The following is a 19,149-nucleotide window of genomic DNA, read 5'->3' as shown; positions in this document are numbered from 1 at the left end:
AAAAAATTGGTGGAGAGAGCTTTATCCTACAGCAATGTTTCTCAAACTGTGCTCCTCCAGGTGTTTTGGACTTCAGCTCCCAGAAATCCCAGCCAGCTTACCAGCTGTTAGGAATTGTGGGAACTGAAGTCCAAAACGTCTGGAGGAGCACAGTTTGAGAAACTCTGTCCTACAGTGTCAGTCATCCTACGTAGAATCTCCATTCTAAAAGAAAAAGAAAAAGCTTCATAAGAAGCTTCAAAAAGGTGAAAGTAATGAATTTCTCCACCAAAACATGTCCTTAAAACACCACCTTAATTGTTCTTCAGTCGTCTAATTTACTTTTCATAAATATTGATAATCACTTAAACTGTTTTTGTTTTCTTCCCAATTAACTTATGATAGATAAAATTTCACCTGAAAGGCTACCAAAGTCTGTATGACAAATCTCATCATATGGCAACCATTTTAAGAGGAAGCAAGTCTATTGCCAAGAAGGCATCCCTTTCCATCCAATCCTCCACCCCCATTCAATCACAGGTCATGCTTTTACCATGAAACATCATCTATTTGCCCTGCATCTGTTTTGACAATAGGTTCCCAAAAGAAAGTCGAAATATGAATGGAAATCATGTTTCATTCATTTCTGAGTAGGGAAGTGCCTCTCCCATAGTGCTCCATTCAAAATTTGAATGATTTTTAAAGTTGCTAAGAGTTTACTGTGCCCCAGTTCAGCTGGAGAAAGCAATTACTCAAAAATCCATCCCACTGAAAATGAAGAAAGTTCTTCCTGAAGTTGATGGACCCATACAATACTTTCTTCATTAAAATTGGCTTAAATTTCCTCCACTTAGCATCCTAACTTTTCTTTACCAAACAAATCTAATAACAATTATTCATACGAATTGTGATAGCTGGTAGCTATTAATAATTCTGGCTTAGTTTAAGTGCAAGAAGTGCTTACTCCAATAATTCTGATATTATGCTGAATAACCCTCATAGCTAGCAGCAACAGAACTGCCATTTGAGATGGCATGGAATATCACAAGTATGATGTTGATTCCAAAAAAGTATTTTTTGGAACGGTCACTTATTAAAATAGGTTGTACTTACAATGTCAAACTTTTGAGTGATGTTCCCCTGGACATCAAGTAAATAAACCTTGCCATAGTGTGTTCCAAGTGCCAAAAACTGAAAGGAAGAGAAGAAAGAAATCATCCTATGATTAAAGAAATACATTCCAACATGCTTTGCATAGTAGTCTGTGTAATGACAGTATACAAATAATGCAGAAGGTCTTGAAACCTGTACTACTGATGCATTTCAACTGCCAAATATGAGGCATAAGATAACCCCCACCCATCTTCCAAATCTATTGACAAGAAATGATGCCATGGACATTTACTCATGCTCCTTCTGAGACCAGAAGTGCTTCCCATTAAGGGTCCTAACCTAAAGTTGGAGGTGTGTCAAACCAGTCCTGGATGGGATCATAATCATCATCATCATCATCATCATCATCATCATCATCATCATCTTTATTTGTACCCCGCCACCATCTCCCCAGCAGGGACTTGGGGTGGCTTACATGGGGCCAAGCCCAACAACACAGGAACAAAATAAAATCAGAACATAAACAACAACATAATCAATTACATAAAACATACGCTATAAGAATATTACAACCAATATACAGTAAAATAAAACCATTCAAGACACAAAACAATGAGCGGGCCACATGACACAAAACAATGAGCGGGCTACTGAAACACAGCGTTTGCAGTTTTGGAGTGCTACAGAGAAACTCAAGATTGGACTTCCACAATGCACTGTATGCTGTCCATTGTACCATGTTCAGAATTCCAGTTAGTTTAAAACGTGGCAGCCAGATTGGTCAGGGGAATATCTAGTAGTCAGCAAAAGACACCTATACTAAAATCACTCTACTGACTGCCAATTAGTTTCCAGGCAAAGTACAAAGTGTTGGTTATACCTTTTAAAGCTTAAAGTTTAAGCCCTGACCTACAGGATCACTCCTCCCATATAATGTGCTTCAGGCTCTCTGAGGAAGTTGACTCCAACCAACATGAACCCAAGTGGCAACTGTTTCCCAGAGTACCTTTTCACTGGCCACCCCTAGACTGTGGAATGACCTGCCGGAAGAGCTCTGACTGCTAAACAAGCTGACAAAATTTAAGACAAAATTAAAGGGATATATCTTCCAGTAAACTTCCCAGTCAATTTTTAACTATAGGTTTTATCCTTACCTTCCACAACTATTGTATTTTAATATTTGAATGTCATAGTAATGTATTTAATGGTAATGTGTTTTAGCTGGATGCTCTAACAGTGTTCTACCCTGCTCGAGACATGAGAAGAGGTGGGTAACAAATAAACATTATTATTATTATTATTAGTAGTAGTAGTAGTAGTAATAGCAGCAGTAGTAGTTGTCATAGTAGTATTACCTTTATTACACTACATAACAAAAATTGAAAAAAAATGTTCCTGGTTTGAAAGTTTAATTGTGTGGTACTTAGCCCTAAACATTTTAGGTCCAGACTGTCCGAAAAACCACATCTCCATATACAAAACAACATGAACCTTGTACTCAGGTGGAGGAAGCCCTCCTCTCGGTCCCGCCCCAATCTCAAGCACAGTTGGTGGGGATGAGAGAGGGGGTCTTTTCCATGGCCGCCCCCCTCCTCTAGAACTCCCTCCCTAAAGAAATAAAAATGCCTCCTCCTTTTAAAAGCTTTTAAAAACTCATTTATGCGCCTTAGCATATGGAGAGGAGGAAGACTAGTATACCTTTATATATATCCTCTCCTAGATATTGGACGCTTAGGGAAATTGTGTGTTATTTGGTTTTGTGTGTTCAATTATGTATTTTTTGTTTAGTTTTATAAGTTTATTTTGAGATTGTTTTATCCACTATTTTGATTTATCATTGTCTGTTTTCGGCATTGAATGTCTGCCATTTTGTTACTTTTGTTGGAAACCGCCTTGAGTCCCCTTGGGGAGATAGGCTGGGGTACAAATAAAGTATTATTATTATTATTATTACTACTACTACCTTGAAAGTTGTAGTTATAGTGCAGAAACTTTGTTTTTGTGGCTGCCACAAACTATGTGAACAGATTGGGACTCTATGAGGTATTCAGTGAAAAACTATAGCAAAATGTGCTGCAGGATGTCCCACAAAACAGTTTTTTGCAGTTTAACAGCCTATCATTTATAACTCAGGAACATAAATAGTATTACATAGTGCTGTCAGCATTTGAAAGCATTCTCCAGCCATGAGGAGAGGCAAGTAATTAATAAACTTTATTATTATTATTATTATTATTATTATTAAGAGGAGGAAGAGGGGGAGGGGAGGGGTACTACCTTCCACTATCAGCATTTGAAAGCACTTTCTAGATAGACTGTGCAATTCAACACAACAGAAGGATAAAAAAAGGGAATGTTTATTTTGTTGTTGTTGTTGTTTCAATATCCTTTCATTTTCACAGCCAGGTTTTTCCCGAAGTATATAAAAGAAATGATATATCCATAAGCAAAGTATGTAGTTTTGCTCTTAGAGCTCCTACTCATTTTTTTTAAAAAAAACTCTCTTATTTGGTTTATTTATTCAAAAGCATGCCAAGAAATGTTGGATATCTTATTTAAAATGTTAGTTCCAGCTAAAAGAAAGAAAGCTACAGTTGTAAATCACACAGTTCATTCTGGTCATGTCGCCACACCTTTCACTAGTTGAAAACGAACATAGAATAGTGTGAATCCTCCACATGTACTTCACAAATAAATTGTCAAAATAATGCAAGAACTGCTCTATTTCCTACTTCATTGTACAACAAAAATACAGAGCTTTAAAACATTATATCCCCAAAATGTGATGTCGCTTGATTCGGAACAGGGTACATTTCCCCTTTTTAGCACTACTCAAGTGGTCAGAATCCTAAATTCTCTGTATTTCATTGCATGTGAGCATGCTTCATTGCAGCCTATAATGAAATGCTCAAATTTACAGGCACTACTAAGCGTGTCAGTCAAGCAGCACAATCTTTAAAAAAAAAATAACCTTACAGAAAGTCAAGGTTTAAAAGGATTTATCAAAATGGAATTGCTTAAAATGAAATTTCAGTTCAGGCACTTAAAATATGAAGCCACATTAAAGAGAAGTCAAAAAGAGAGAGGGAGAGGGAGAGGAGAGAAAGAGTTCATTAGAAATTCATCCCCTGCAATGCCTTTCACTCCTGCAAGGTTGCCTTTTTACAGGAAGAAAAAAGTCCCCCGGGTAAAAAAATCAATACTAGTTAATAAAACATCAGGTGTGCAGACATAACTAGGTATGACTATTCCACTGCACAGGCCTGCTTGAATGCACCAGGTGCCATGACGATTAGTCATCCAATGCAGACAGCAAGTCCAGTGAAAATATGTTTTAGCACTGAAAGGAAAAAATAATAATTCTGAAGGGAAATTAGTCTGAATATATGCCAGTCTACAGTATTCCAAACAAAGCCAAATTGTTCTAATCGGAACATACATCTATCATACAGGCTGTAGCTTTATTTATGATGACTATTTCATTGGGTTTGATTTTTTTAAAAGGATACACACTCTGTCTTCAGTTTTAGCTCAGCATTGTACGAGACCAATTCCTAAAAGACACCTGCACTCCAGCTTCTAACATTATTGATCCTACTCATAAATAGTGTAGCTTGCTAGAAAACCCAAAGTGCTCAGTTACTTAAAACAACTCTGTAGTTGTGTCAGTCTTTGTGACACTATAATTAGGATGGTATCTGGATAGTTCCAAATGCAGGAACTATTTTAAGCATAGCCCAAAACATTTGCTGGGTGAGGGGGATGGGGGGGGGGGGCAAACAATGTATATTTGTTTCAGATTTAAATTGTCAGTTGTCAAATCACAGAACTTTAGTAACTTCAAAAGCCAAATTTTGGTGATCAATAACCCTCAAAAGAATAAGGTTCCTTCCATTTTATGGATCCTTCTTTGTATGTATGTATGTCTGACTAGCATTAAAACAAACATTAAAATATGAGTAATTCATACATGCAGGCATTAAAATGCAGTTTAGGGTATACCATGTTTATGCTACAAAGAACCCCAAGTAAGTACAGAACTTGCTTTTAAATAGAACAAACCATATATAGACAGTCCCTAAGTTACAGACAAGATCCGTTCTGTAGGCTTGTTCCTAAGCTAAATTTGGAACAGGTACATTTTAAGTGTAACTCCAGCCGTATGTGTGTGTGTTTATGGGTGTCTGTCTATCTATCATCTATCTAACTATTTCTGAACAGGAGCATAGACAGCAAAACAAACACCACAGGTGTGTTAACTCTTCCCTATGCTACCCAAAGCTTGGATGGATGGATGGATGGATGGATGGATGGATGGATGGATGGATAGATAGATAGATAGATAGATAGATAGATAGATAGATAGATAGCTTTGGATAGCATAGGGAAGAGTTAACACTCCTGGGGTGTTTGTTTTGCTGTCTGTGCTTCTGTTCAGAAGATTTCACCTCACCTTCTGCCCCTGTGATAACTGGATTTTGAAAAATTTGGCTTGTTGTAGAAACAAGGATTGGTGATAAAACTTCAATGGAGACACCTTTTCCCCATGATAACTCTTTTCAGGAGCAAAATTTCTTTCTGTGTGGTACATTTCTCTCACTTTCTGTTATCTCACCCCATTCTTCACTATGAGTCATTTGTAAGTCAGATGTAACTTGGGGACTGCCTGCATATGGATTTGGAATCAAACCTTAAATTGTATTAAGGGATACAAAACAGTATATGATTTACAGCAACAGGAAGAGTTGGTGTAAATATATACTTAGGAAACCAAGAGTAGTCTTTGGATCTTTTTGCAGAACTGATTTCAAATTCTGTCTGAAGTTTTCAACATCTAAGTAATCCTGTACTCAGGATTACTTAGCAATAACTGATACAGTATAGAGAACTTTACTCATCTGCAATCATCAACAAGCCTTGTCTGATATTCTTTATAATACACACTGGATCAATTGTCAGCAATATCTCTTGTTTCTTTTACCTGTGGCTACAGTGGGGAATGAATGCCTGATCCCAAGAAAGATCAGCAATTTAACATTACCAAAAACAGGAAGGATAAAGAAAAGGGCTACATGCAAATAATGCATCCCAGCATGGGGCCAATGAAAGCCCACACCAAGGTCATGTTTATTCATCAAGCATTTGACAAAGATGTCAGAAAAGTGATTAGATAATAGATGTAAGGAGTGGGTACAAAAACATTGTATCAAAGCATCACACCTGTTTTCTACTTTTTCAGCAAGTAGCAATAGACAAAACGGGTCTCCCATATGCAGGGACAATCTGTACTGTATGCGAAGAACTCAAAGTTTCCAGAACCGATTTAACACATTTCTGTATTAAAGGAAAACATTCCTTTCTCTTATAGATTTGTCATAAAACAAATTCCTGTTAGATTGCTAAAGGGCAGTTGTAAAACCTTCTTTCCGATATGGAGTCAAAGGGCAAATGCACTCAAAGAGAACATACCCACATTGTTGTGATTTTTCAAGTTCTTTCTGACTTATTGTGACCCTAAAGCAAACCCATCATAGGTTTTCTTGGTTCAGTTGTGGGCTTGCAATTGCCTTCCTCTGAAGCTGAGAGTGTGACGTGCCCAAGGTCACTCAGGGTTTCAATGGCCGAGGGGATATTTGAACTTGAGTCTGTCAGTATCCTAAAGCAACACCCAAATCACTACATCACACATGAAATTACACATTTTCCAAAAGTAAAACCTTACCTTCTCGTGTACTGTCATACAACTAGCAACATCCTTCTGGAGAATTTCTGTTACCCCATTAGAAAGCCTTTCATACTTCAGCTTGGGTTCTTCCTCACTGTCATCTTCCTGCATTGAGATATTGTAAGAGAAATAACAGTGTTCAGATTCACTTGAAACTTATGCATTGATGGTGCAGTCACTATGCAGTCATTAGAACATGAAAAGCTCACCTACACATTCAATACTCATTGCTGTCATTAAAATTCTGAGTGTACATTATTTTGTGTTAATAACCAGTAATGTAATGCAAAAGGTAGCTATTTTTTTTAAAAAAAAACAAAAACAGAAGTGTGTGTGTGGGGGGGGGGGGGGGCAAAGATATGCACAGGTATAACACAGGTATGAAAAAATACATTCTCTGACCACATAAAACATGCAATATATAGATATAGAAAAGGCAATGACAGAAAACAGAAAAGCAGTTGTGTCCATTTTAAAATATATGCCTGTAGAGAAAACCTTGACTCGAGATCTGACAGAGCAGAAGTGACTCCCACCATTCTTTTGTATCTTGTCAGAGGCCTGGAGAGATGTTCATGTGGGAAACGTACATGTTTCCAGGCAGCAGATAATGCAGAAGTATTTCGAGAGGACGGGTGACTTGCATTTTCTACTTTGCATCAGAGCAAAACCCAGCCTCTGCACACCTGAATATCAGAGCACTCTGGTTTTGGGCCAATATCACAGAGATTGCTTGTATGTTGGGAGAATGTTAGTTCATTTTTATTCATTGCAATCTGCATTATTAGGGCTCCAAACTCCTTCAAGTAAATGCTTATGTTTAGCTTGTCCTCTTTTTAAGTTTTGACTGAGGCCCAAAGATATTATACAGTGGACTGGGGGGAGACTTTAGACCTGTTCTATTCAGGAAGCATGTTGAATGAATGCTTCTAGAGCATAATATGAAGTTGGAGACTCCTTTGTCCTTCTGAATTTCATTTAAACAGGCATTTGATCATGTTTAGAACCCTAACTGGTATTCTTGAGGATTGAGTTATTTCTGATGTTAAGTACAGTTTATTCTTTGTATCCATAGCTACTGCTGCACTTTATTGAGTTTTTAAACAGGGTCGAGGGAGGTTTTATATTATGTTTTAAGTAATTATGTTTATGCATCTTACTGTTATTGTATTATTTTTGTTATGTTCTTGTTGTATTACATGGTTTGCACTATTGAGTGCATTGTCAGCCAACCCAAGTCCCTTTGGGGAGATGATGTTTCATTCATTCATTCATTCTGGCAAATGGGCACTGTCTTGCCTTGTACTTCCCAGTGCTGAGGGGAGTCCTATCGTGGGCAAACGACATTTGGTTTTTAATGCATAGCCTGCAGCAACCTCTCCTCTTGTATGAACGCTAAGAAAGCCAATTTATACTAACATTACAAGGCAAAAAGATTTATGTTTCAAAAAATATTTTAAAAACTCCAAAAAGCAAACTGATTCTGCTAGTTTATATAAGGGACAACATTTTACCATACCGCTGTATAAAACAGGACTTGAGCATCCATGTATTTTAGTATCCTGGATCCAAACCAAGGGCCCACAGTATATAGACAACTGGGAGCTATTTCACAGATTGTACCACAAGAAATCCAGATTGGCCACTAGCTGGAGGTTACTAGATCTTTGTTTGTCACCTTGATATTACATATTTAAGCATCTATATATAAATAAAAATGTAATGTTTGTTTGTGGGATTAACATAACTAAAAAACCACTGGACGAATTGACATCAATTTTGGACACAATACAGCTATCAGGCCAACCAGTGACCATCACTCATAAAAACACTGAAAAACACAGTGGAAGAGATTTAAAAAGCCAAAAAGAAAAATTAAAAAATACATTACAACGCATGTGCAAAACCACATATAAACACATATTTACACACGCAACATATATACACAGACTGGGCCACATCAACGCATGGCAGGGGATGGCTAGTACATTATAAAATTTTAGACATCTACATAAAAATGTAATAGGTAAAATCTAAACACATTTATGCAAATGGCTTTTCTTGACTGAACCTGATATGGAAGAAATAGTTAATGTTTCCAACATGCTTTTTGTCTTACTTTACATAAGGAAACTGAAGAATACCACAAAGAATATTAAGACTTCTACATCATCACCTTGTTTGCATTCTAAGGAGGATATTACATATCTTTACTCAACTAACAGATACCCTTTTTCACAGAGCAATGGTTGAGAAATGTAAATCTTTATGCTGCATTACAGGCCAATGAAATGGTTCACATTGTATTACATTAAACTTTCTCAGCTCATAATATCCTCAAAAAGATGAAAAGCTTGATATGCAATGGAAAGATCATTTCAACTTTTTCAAATACTACAGGCTAGAGGCTTTGGGGTTAAGAAGTTTCTATGACAGAATTTTTAAAACAGGATTAAGAAGGGATGTCAACAATCAACTATGCAGTTGTCTAAAACGATGTGTCAAAATGTCCACTAAGAAGCAATTTTATTCAGTAAATCCAACACTGAACAAAGTTGTTACCAGTCAGAAAGACTCAATGTCAAATTACAACACGGGGAATAAATCAGACAAATTACCTGTGTTCCGTCATTCTTGAGAGATGCAAAATAGTTACAATCAAAAAGTTAACACAGCCAGCAAGTTAGGTAGCAATTAACAAGTAATTGCACCTTTGTACTTTTTTGTTACAAACAAGACACTTGCAACGTGTACACTCTGTGAAATCTGTGAAGTGAGGACAGACTTCGAGGCATCAAGACATTATAATAAGATGCAATATGCTGCTGAAGTCCGGACATCAAATGTGCAACCAAAGTGAAAACTTAATTCTAGTCCCTCAAGTATTTTGCATAAAAGCATTCACCCACGGACCATTAGATAAAGTTACTGTAAATAAGTTTTGCCTGTCTTATTTATGAGTGAAACCTAAGTAATTTATCTTTCACATGTATATACAAAAACATATACTTTCAAAAACTCAGCTCACTGAAGCATTTGGCGAGACTTCAAAAAGCATGGATAACGTGAGAAACTTCAAATCTTAGGCACCCTGATGTACCCATTTGAAGATTTTTCTGACAGGTATCTCTTATGTTAAATAAAAATCAAGCTAAAGGTGAAAATTGAGGGGCTTTTTCTTTGCTGCAAACAAACAAAATAAAAAAACTACTTGCAAAATACAAGAATCTTCAATTGGTGCAGACTATCTATCACCAAAATAAAAAAGAGGGAAAGCATGAACGGTATCTGATGATTTGCGTTTCGCGATATTCACTATTCATTCTCGCAGAGGAGAAGCTTTTATGCAGCATGAACTTCTAAAAGGTAAACACAAGGCAGTGTAAATAAAAAGCAAATCAATAATTTTTGTTAAATTTTAATAATCCCGCAAACCTACAAATAAAACCATCAGCGGCCTGAGTTGAGATGACAGTTAGCTGCGTTTCTATGACAACCTGGTTGAATAGTACAAGTCTTGACTTGCAGCAAAGCTTAAGATATGAACAGAGTGACATTTACCCCATACAGGAAAACTCTCAGCTTTCTTCTTGGGAGGAAAAAAAATCAATTTCTCAACTAACATGGATTTTTACTAAGTATGTGGCATTTTTAATTAAAGACATCTCCCTTACATTGCTCTCCCCACAAAAAAATCTCAATTATTTTTGTAAAGCAAATCTTATATTGTTGCTTATAGTGTGCTGACACTTTCATCCATTCCAATGGTTGATCCAGACAGAACATTACTCACTTCTAAGACTTTTGAAATAGGTGTCACCTGTGTTTTGGCTATTGATAGGCAACTATTTTATACACAAACTAGCTGTCCCCTGCCATGCGTTACTGTGGCCCAGTCTGGTGATCTGGAAAATAAAGGAACAAGAAAGTGTTGGTTTCTAATATATGTAATTCCTTTATGCTTGTGAGTAAACATTATTTCTTGTTGATTCTTTGTCAGTGTTGATGTGGAGAGTTGATCTGGTTTGCTTACTCTGGAATATGCAACATATCATAGTCCTTCTTTAAGGATCTCTTTCAAATCTATGATACTATATCTGTATGTGTGTGAGAGAATAATATCTATCTCTCTATATTTATGACTGGATGGGTCTTTGTCAGGAGGGCTCTGATTCCATATTCTTGCCCTGGTGAAGAGAGTTGGACTGGATGGCCTTAAGTATTTTCTGTTGGTCATGGGGGTCCTGTGTGGGAAGTTTGCCCCATTTCTGTCGTTTGTGGGTTTCAGAATGCTCTTTAATTGCAGTGAACTATAAATCCCAGTAACTACAAATCCCAAATGTCAAGGTCTCTTTCCTCCAAACTCCATCTGTGTTCGTATTTAGGCATATGGAATTTTTGTGTCAAGTTTGGTCCAGATCCATCATTGTTTGAGTCCACAGTGCTCTCTGGATGTAGGTGACCTACATCTCCCAAACTCAAGGTCAATGCCCACCAAACCCTTCCAGTGTGTTCTGTTGGTCATGGAAGTCCTGTGTGCTAAGTTTGGTTCACTTCCATCATTGGTGGAGTTCAGAATGCTCTTTGATTGTAGGTGAACTATAAATCCCAGCAACTACAACTCCCAAATGTCAAGGTCTATTTCCCTTAAACTCCATCTGTGTTCATATTTAGGCATATGGAATATTCGTGCCAAGTTTGGTCCAGATCCATCATTGTTTGAGTCCACAGTGCTCTCTGGATGTAGGTGAACTACAACTCCCAAACTCAAGGTCAATGCCCACCAAACCCTTCCAGTGTGTCCTGTTGGTCATGAAAGTTCTGTATGCCATGTTTGGTTCAATTCCATCATTGGTGGAGTTCAGAATTCTCTTTGATTGTAGGTGAACTATAAATCCCAGCAACGACAACTCCCAAATGACAAAATCATTTTTTTTTTTTAGTGGAGGACATACATTGGGTTGTTTGGTGTCTTGTGTCCAAATTTGGTGTCAATTCCCCCAGTGGTTTTTGAGTTCTGATGGTATCACAAACGAACATTACATTTTTATTTATATAGATAATGACTTGGACCAAAAGACTAATTTCATTTTCTAGCTGTCCTATCTGCCCTATGTTTTGAAGAGTAGACAAAATCACTGTATTGTGTGATTCCATCTGTCCTAACATTGTGAATTTGGGGCCCGGAATGTCAAGCTCCCAAAGGATTGAATGAGAAGACGAGTTGAAGCCAAAATCAAAGGAATTTATTCACTTTGGCCAAAGTGGATGTCAGCTAAGTCAGCACTTGAAAGACTAACATGTCTCAATGCAAAAATACAGAAATATTTATATGACCATGCCAGCAATTTGAAACAAAGGACTTCTGCTGCCCTAAGTGTCCATTGGTCTAGATAGTGGCAAGCTAGGATCTGCCAGCTGGCTGGACAGCTGTCTGTCTGGCATATAGTTTCTGCTGCTTTTGCCGATTGGTCTCCAAGTTTGGAAGGAAATTTAATAGACTGCCATTGGTATATCTGAAAGCTTGTGTGTTTATTGATCTGCTCAGGAGAAGGGTGCAGGAGGAAAGAAATGTAGCTGGTCTAGACAATAATAGGTTTAAATAGGTTTTGATGTTTCTGTTTTGGTCAATACAATGGATGCCAGCCAGGCATACGAAAGGGTGATCAGAGTGTTGGCAAATGCAGAGAAAAGGTCTGTTTTAGAAGTAGAGAAGAGGAAAATTTCCCAGAAATGAGAACAGATCATATCACGAAAGACCCGGTGGTTCTTCTTTAAGCCCATTATATTTTCCATGTGTCTGCTCAGAGCATTATAAATTAAGGTCAGGTCATTCCCTGAGATCAAAGATATGTGTACTAGGCTTGGTTGATCAAAAAAATGGTTCAAAACTCGTTTCGGATGTAGGGGGTGCTGGTGGTTTAATTCGGAATTGAATTCCGATTCCCCCCCCCCCCCCCCAAAATCCATAACTTTCAGAAACTTCGGAATAGCGTCGTTAATGGCAAACACGCATGTGCAGTTGGAAAAAAACAGCACTGGCACTGGGGAAACTTCAGGGGCTCTTCCACTCCTTACCGAGGAGCTCTTACACTCTAAGCCTAGCCTCAGTTGTCAATGCGGAGGAGGAGGCGATCCTCCTCCTCCTCCTGTCACGTAATTCAGATTATCAAAGTAGAGGTAAAGGTTTCCCCTTGACATTCAGTCTAGTCCTGTTGGACTCAGGGGAGTGATGCTCACCTCCATTTCTAAGCCAAAGAGACATGTTGTCCATAGACACCTCCAAGGTCATGTCACCACCATGACTGTATGGAGCGCCATTACCTTCCCGCAACCAGATTCAAACTGCGGACCTGCTGCATTATACATTATGGAGACTCATAGAAGGCAGCTAAACTGCATGCTAGAAGTCTACATCACTGAGTATGTACATAATGCAGCTTCAATATGCATTACATGGCAATGTATATGGGGCCTGAGAGCAGATCAGGTATTCCTTCCAAGGTGTTTTGGACTTCAACTCTCACAGTTCCTAAGATCCTTAGGCCCTTTCCTTTATCCCCTCAGCCACTTAAGCAGAGGAAGAGGAGGAAAACAGTAGGAAGAAAGGAGAGGAGAACGAGAGAAAGGAAGGGGGGAATTCATCCAGGCTACATGCTTTAACACGGTTTTCCAAGATCCAGGCAGAATGCAAGGGGAAAGGAAGGGGGGGGGGGAGAGAATTCATCCAGGCTACGTGCTTTAACATGGCTTTCCAGAACCCTGGCAGAATGGAAGGGGAAAAGAAGGGGGGGGGGATTCATCCAGGCTGCTTTAACACAGCTTTCCAGGCTTGAGCCGAGGCCAGGGAAACAGAAATGCTGAATCAGTTCCAACTCACTTACTGCTTCGTAACAGAAATGGCGGGAAAAGCTTCGGAGGGGCAAAGGGACTTCCGGTTTCCTTAAAAACTTTGAAATCGCTTCAAAAAGTAAATCTTTTTGAATTTATTCCGAATTACAAAGATTCCGACCGAACCTAACCATGCGTAATGTGTACTGCTTGTGCAACATTCTAAAGAATAGTTTGTACAAGTGAGACTACTACATCAGGTGTACCTATGCCTAAGAAAGTCAGGTTTGGCTATTCTGACACAAGCTTTTATTGCATTTCATGTGGACCACTGCAAGGCACTCAACGTATGGCTGCCAAGAACATGCAACCCCCCCCCCCACTCCCCCACCCCCATTCAAACAACTTCACCATTTATAAATTCATTTCCAGGCAAAATTCAAATGGCTGGTTATGACCTATGAAGCCTGACTTGGCTTACATCCTGACTCTCTGAAAGATTGTATCTCCATATGAGCCTGCCAGAGTGTTAAGATCCTTAGGGGGACCCTTTGTTCAAATCCAATGGCAGTATTCTTGTACACATGAACATCCCAAAGGAGAAAAAATGCACTTCCATTTCATTACTAAGTATGATTCTCACAAGCTTAATCATCAAAGACCCATAACTACTGAACTGATCAAAACAGATTTGGACATTAGGCTTTCTGTAAGAAATCTACCTCTTTTTCTTTATTTCCTTGCCATTCATTTTATACACAAGGTTTGTGTTAGCCTTTCACACTTTGGGGAAATGATGGATGCACTAAGGCAAAGAACTATGATGATATGGCTACTGCCTGTGAATATATGTTAAAATGGTTGTATTCAGAGTGGGAAAAGTAAAAAGAAAACAACATTTTCTGCTATTCTGAGTTGCCATGAAAACTAGAGTCATGCTATCAGCATGAAATGCCAACTTATTTTCACTTTTAGGATGCAGCTTCTCCAAAAATGAGTTCTGAGAAAGGATTTTGCTGAATTCTGCACCGTGTCATAAAATCCCATTGTGCACAATCCATAATCCTGCTGTGTTGATACAACCTTTCCCAGTGCTTCCACAGACAGCTGAACCATGGCAAAATTCAAGATAGCAGCCTCTGAGAAACTTGCATAACAAGAGACACATCAGATTCGATTTTAATTTATGTAACTCTTTTCTGCAAAATAATTGTGCTCAGAGTAGTTCAAAGAACATACTCAAAATCTCAGGAATAATTTGGGACATTTGCCATTCTTGATCAAAACTACACTTCAGTTTATTGCCTTTGCTCATGTTGGTTAATGCTACATTTCCACATCCTGGTTTGTGGATCGCCCAAACTGTATTGCACATTTCAGCTTCTGTGCATTCTCTTTAAAAGGCCTAGATCTCGTACTCTAGGCCACTATGTCTTTCACAAACTGTAAGGAAACAATATTCCCACTTAAAGACCAGTTGATACGAGCCATTGCTGTGAGGTGTTACCGTATGTTAATATGTCTAAATAAGACTACTGTGGATTTCCTGAATTTTACTAGACTGATATCACTGACATTTTTACCAAGAGACTTTGACAGTTATTAATCAATCCATTCAACCCAGTTTCTGAAGACTTCTGACAATGTGTAAGACCATACATCTGTTGGGATGTGCCTTTTGATTATTTTGTTGTTATTTTGTTGTGCCTTCATTTCCAACCTATGGTGACACTAAGGCAAACTTACCATAGGGTTTTATTACAAGATTTTTCAGAAGAGGTTTACCATTGCCTTTCTCTGAGGCTGAGAGAATGTAACTTGCCCATGGTTACATAGTGGGTTCCATGGCCAAACTGGGATTGAAATGCTGGTCTCCAGAGTTGTAGTCCAATGCTCAAACCACAACACAATGCTGGCTACTACCGGTATATGTCAAAAAATCTTCAATGTATCTTCTGGTATCTTCTGGTAGCAATGGCAGTAGTGGGTAATGCCCTCAAACAATTTCTACCTCATCTCCTGTAAGGTGCCATATGATCTACCTTTCCTTATAATGTGATGTCAAGGCATGAGGCTCTAAATAAGAAACCAGCATCTAAGAGGAATAGGAAATAGACAATGCATAGTTCAGACATAAAAACAGTCCCCAAGTTACAAACGTCTGACTTACAAACGAATCATAGTTAAGAACAGGAGTGAAACAACAGGGAGATAAATCTACCCTTCAAAAAGGAAATTTGTTTCTGAAAGCATTATCATGGGGAAAAGGTGTCTCTACTGAAGCATCAATCCGTGTATCCACAACAAACCAAATTTTTCAAATCCAGTTATCACAGTGACAGAAAGTGAGGTGATTTTTTCTGAAAAGGCACAGACACCAAAACAAATGCCAAATGAGTGGTAACTCTCCCTATGCTATTCAAAGCTTATATATGTATATATTTGGCTGGAGTTACACACACACACATATATATATATATCGACTTACATACAAGTTTGACTTAAGATCAAACCTACAGAACCCATCTTGTTCGTATCTTGGGGGCTGCCTGTAATGATGAAGCTTCCATAGCCAGGTCTAAAACAAGATTGAAATGCATTTATATAACCTGTTTCTTTCAGAATCTCATGGAATTGGGAAGCCACCATAAGCACCAATACCTTGCTTCAAAATGGTACATTGCACACTGACTGATAATTATTATTATGGAGGGATTAAAAGGTGGCTTTTTCAACACAGGCCACTGAGAAGGTCCTCTCCAATGTTCCCACCAGATGTACGTACAAGGATGGTTGGACAGACAGAAGGGCCTTCCCATCAGATCTCAAAGCACAGGCTGATTCATAAGAGAAAAAATAGGCCTCACAGCTGCCTCCTATATATAAAGGTGGGATCTGGGTGTTGCTTTTTTAAGTAATTGTTTTATAATATGTATTGTCGAATCACTGGGTGGTTGTAAGTTTTTTGGGATGTCTGACCATGTTCCAGAAGCATTCTCTCCTGATGTTTTGCCTGCTCTGCCTTAATTTAGCCCACTAAGACAGTGACTCTCTGTTTTTGTTTGACATAAGCCAGGAAGGACAAGGATCTAGCCTACTTGATGGCTCTCTTATTTTCACGGATCCTGTCCACACCCTCAGGATGCACAAACTGAAAAGGACATTTGAAAAATTACATCCATTGGATCATCCAATGTGGAAATAAAAGTATGATTTGTGAATCTGATCTGTAAACTCTCCTTAAAACTGTGATTTTCCAAGTTCAGGCACAGTTGAAAAATCTAATTTAATAACCAAGAGGACTCTTCTTCTGAGAAGCATGCAGGGAAAGGAAGATGAGTGGCAGCACTTGCTCCCTCTCCAAAGAAATGGCTTGTTGTAGTTGAAGCACTAGATATATGTGGAGAGTCAAGAAATACTGGCAGTAATGAAAAGTCAAAACTACGACTAAATTGAGTACATGCGCTGTGGAGAAGATAAGCCTCTGTATGAAAATGTCTGAAGAGAATTAGGATCTAGGGACTACAACATTATGGCCAGGAGCCATACATACATGGTGTGCTTCCACCAAAATCTGCAATCCCTGTCCTTCCCTTTGTCCATCTTTGAATTCTTAAAAAAAATAAGACAGGTACAGGTATGGTGAGATGCAAAAGTAACAAGGAATCTTAAGGGCCAGAGAGATAAGAGGGACTTCAATTTAGCAGATGCTTGATTTTAAAAGAAATTGGTAATTTTATCAGTCAAATATGTAATCACATTAGTTTATTAGAGCTTACTTACTTACTTGGGCAATCCCTCATTGTCTGAGTGTGATGGCATTCCAAGTTCTTAGAAGATGCATGTGCATGAGTTTTTTTTAATGTGTGTAAGTCGGTGCACAGCCAATCAACACACGGTCTTCACAGAGTGAGGGTCCCAACCAGTGGCATGGTTAACACGACGAAAGTGGCTTCTCAATCTGTTGCAGCCGTTGTAACATGTACCATGTTATCGTCCACCTGATCCATCGTTGAGGTCTTCAGATTGTGCTCAGTTTGGAACCTCCCCTGAGCCCCCCCCCCAGGAGTGTATGCCCCATTGGTTACACCCACAGGTACATTGGAACATGCAAGCCCACTCAGCACGATAAGGTGACAACCCATCGAGCAGTGACAAACTGAAGAGAGTTCTACAAATGCTAAAAATTACTGGACTGGATCTGGTAATATACCTCTCTAGTTGTAAGTGGAATCAGGATTTTCTTTTCCTTTTTCTCCAACTGAAACCCGCTGTAGTGCCAAAATATTAACAATTCTGTTTCACAGCCTTTGAGAATAGTTTTTTGAAAGAATTTATAGCTCTTTCCTATTTGTCACCGCTCTAATAAACTGATGTGATTACATATTTGACTGATAAGCATCAAGTCCTTCTAATATCTCTGGCCTTTAAGGTGCTTTGTTATTTTTTATTCTCAACATACCTGTACCTGAACTCCACGCCACCTGCCAAATTAACTTGAAATTGCTATTTTGTAAATGGTTTTCTATACACACACCCAGAAAATATAATAATACAGGAAGAAGTCACAACAAAGGAACTACAAATGCAACAGTCTAGTAGAGAAAGAGACACCAAGTCCCAACTCCAAGTTCAATCGTTCTTACCCTTCAAAAGGATCTTTTGCTTTCCCACCAAGCTCTGTATAAGTTTGGGTACCTCACAATCCTACTTTCTTTCCTAGAGATTGTTAGAAAACATACTTTAATGTCAGAACATACCAGCTCTTTACAGTAGACATTGGCAGCTCTATAAAGATCTATGAAAGGGCACCCCTACAAAGTTCTGTATTTTCAAATACCTGGGTATTGTATAAAGCCCCACAGCTTCTTATTACATAACACTTTTCTGCTTTCTGTTCACTGATGTCTCTCATGATTTTCTTCTTTCAGGGTGTTTTATCTCTGACTATTTCTACTGAGAAAGCCTCTGACCCACAGTTTGATACTTGGGTGTAGAGAACTACATATATAAAATGTCTGTTTTTTTCCATCATCCCGAAATAGTAGGCAGCATTACATTTATCCACATGTATACTAGAATGTAGGTCAAAGGAGGAAAAAATGCTTATTGTTCTATTCACATCAAAGAATTAACATTTTCTTTCAAGGGCAAAACAACTACACACTACATTGATACTATATCACTTCAAATTGTATTTCAATTAACTGGTGTACACTGCAGAATTTTTTACACTTTCAATACCCCATAACACCCAAGCAGGAGAATCCGCACTTCCAGTTAATATTACTTTCTCGTTAAACTAATTATCAAATTTTCACCCAAGAATACTAAATACAGAAAATTCCAAAAGTAGGCTGCATAGTTTAGAAGTCAATCGTAATATGATGTATATTACCATCTTGGTTACACATTTGTTTTTTAAACCTGTGTATTAAAAATTCCATTTAAACTAAAACATATTACCGTATATACTCGAGTATAAGGCGACCCGAATATAA

General features: G+C 38.3%; 1 protein-coding gene across 3 annotated transcripts in view; it reads right to left on the bottom strand.

The window, feature by feature from the left end:
- Positions 1–19,149, bottom strand: part of VPS41 (VPS41 subunit of HOPS complex) — a 137,670-nt gene that overhangs the window by 97,790 nt on the left and 20,731 nt on the right. For all 3 annotated transcript variants that reach the window (XM_060781605.2, XM_060781603.2, XM_060781604.2), the window contains 2 exons: positions 6,815–6,922; positions 1,093–1,170 (listed from right to left, as the gene is read on the bottom strand). In XM_060781605.2, the coding sequence (XP_060637588.2) occupies positions 1,093–1,170; positions 6,815–6,922 (186 nt within the window). The remainder of the gene's footprint in view (positions 1–1,092; positions 1,171–6,814; positions 6,923–19,149) is intronic.

This window comes from Anolis sagrei, chromosome 6, assembly GCF_037176765.1.
Source record: "Anolis sagrei isolate rAnoSag1 chromosome 6, rAnoSag1.mat, whole genome shotgun sequence".
Lineage (NCBI taxonomy): Eukaryota > Metazoa > Chordata > Lepidosauria > Squamata > Dactyloidae > Anolis > Anolis sagrei.
This window is presented reverse-complemented; position numbering and strand designations above follow the sequence as displayed.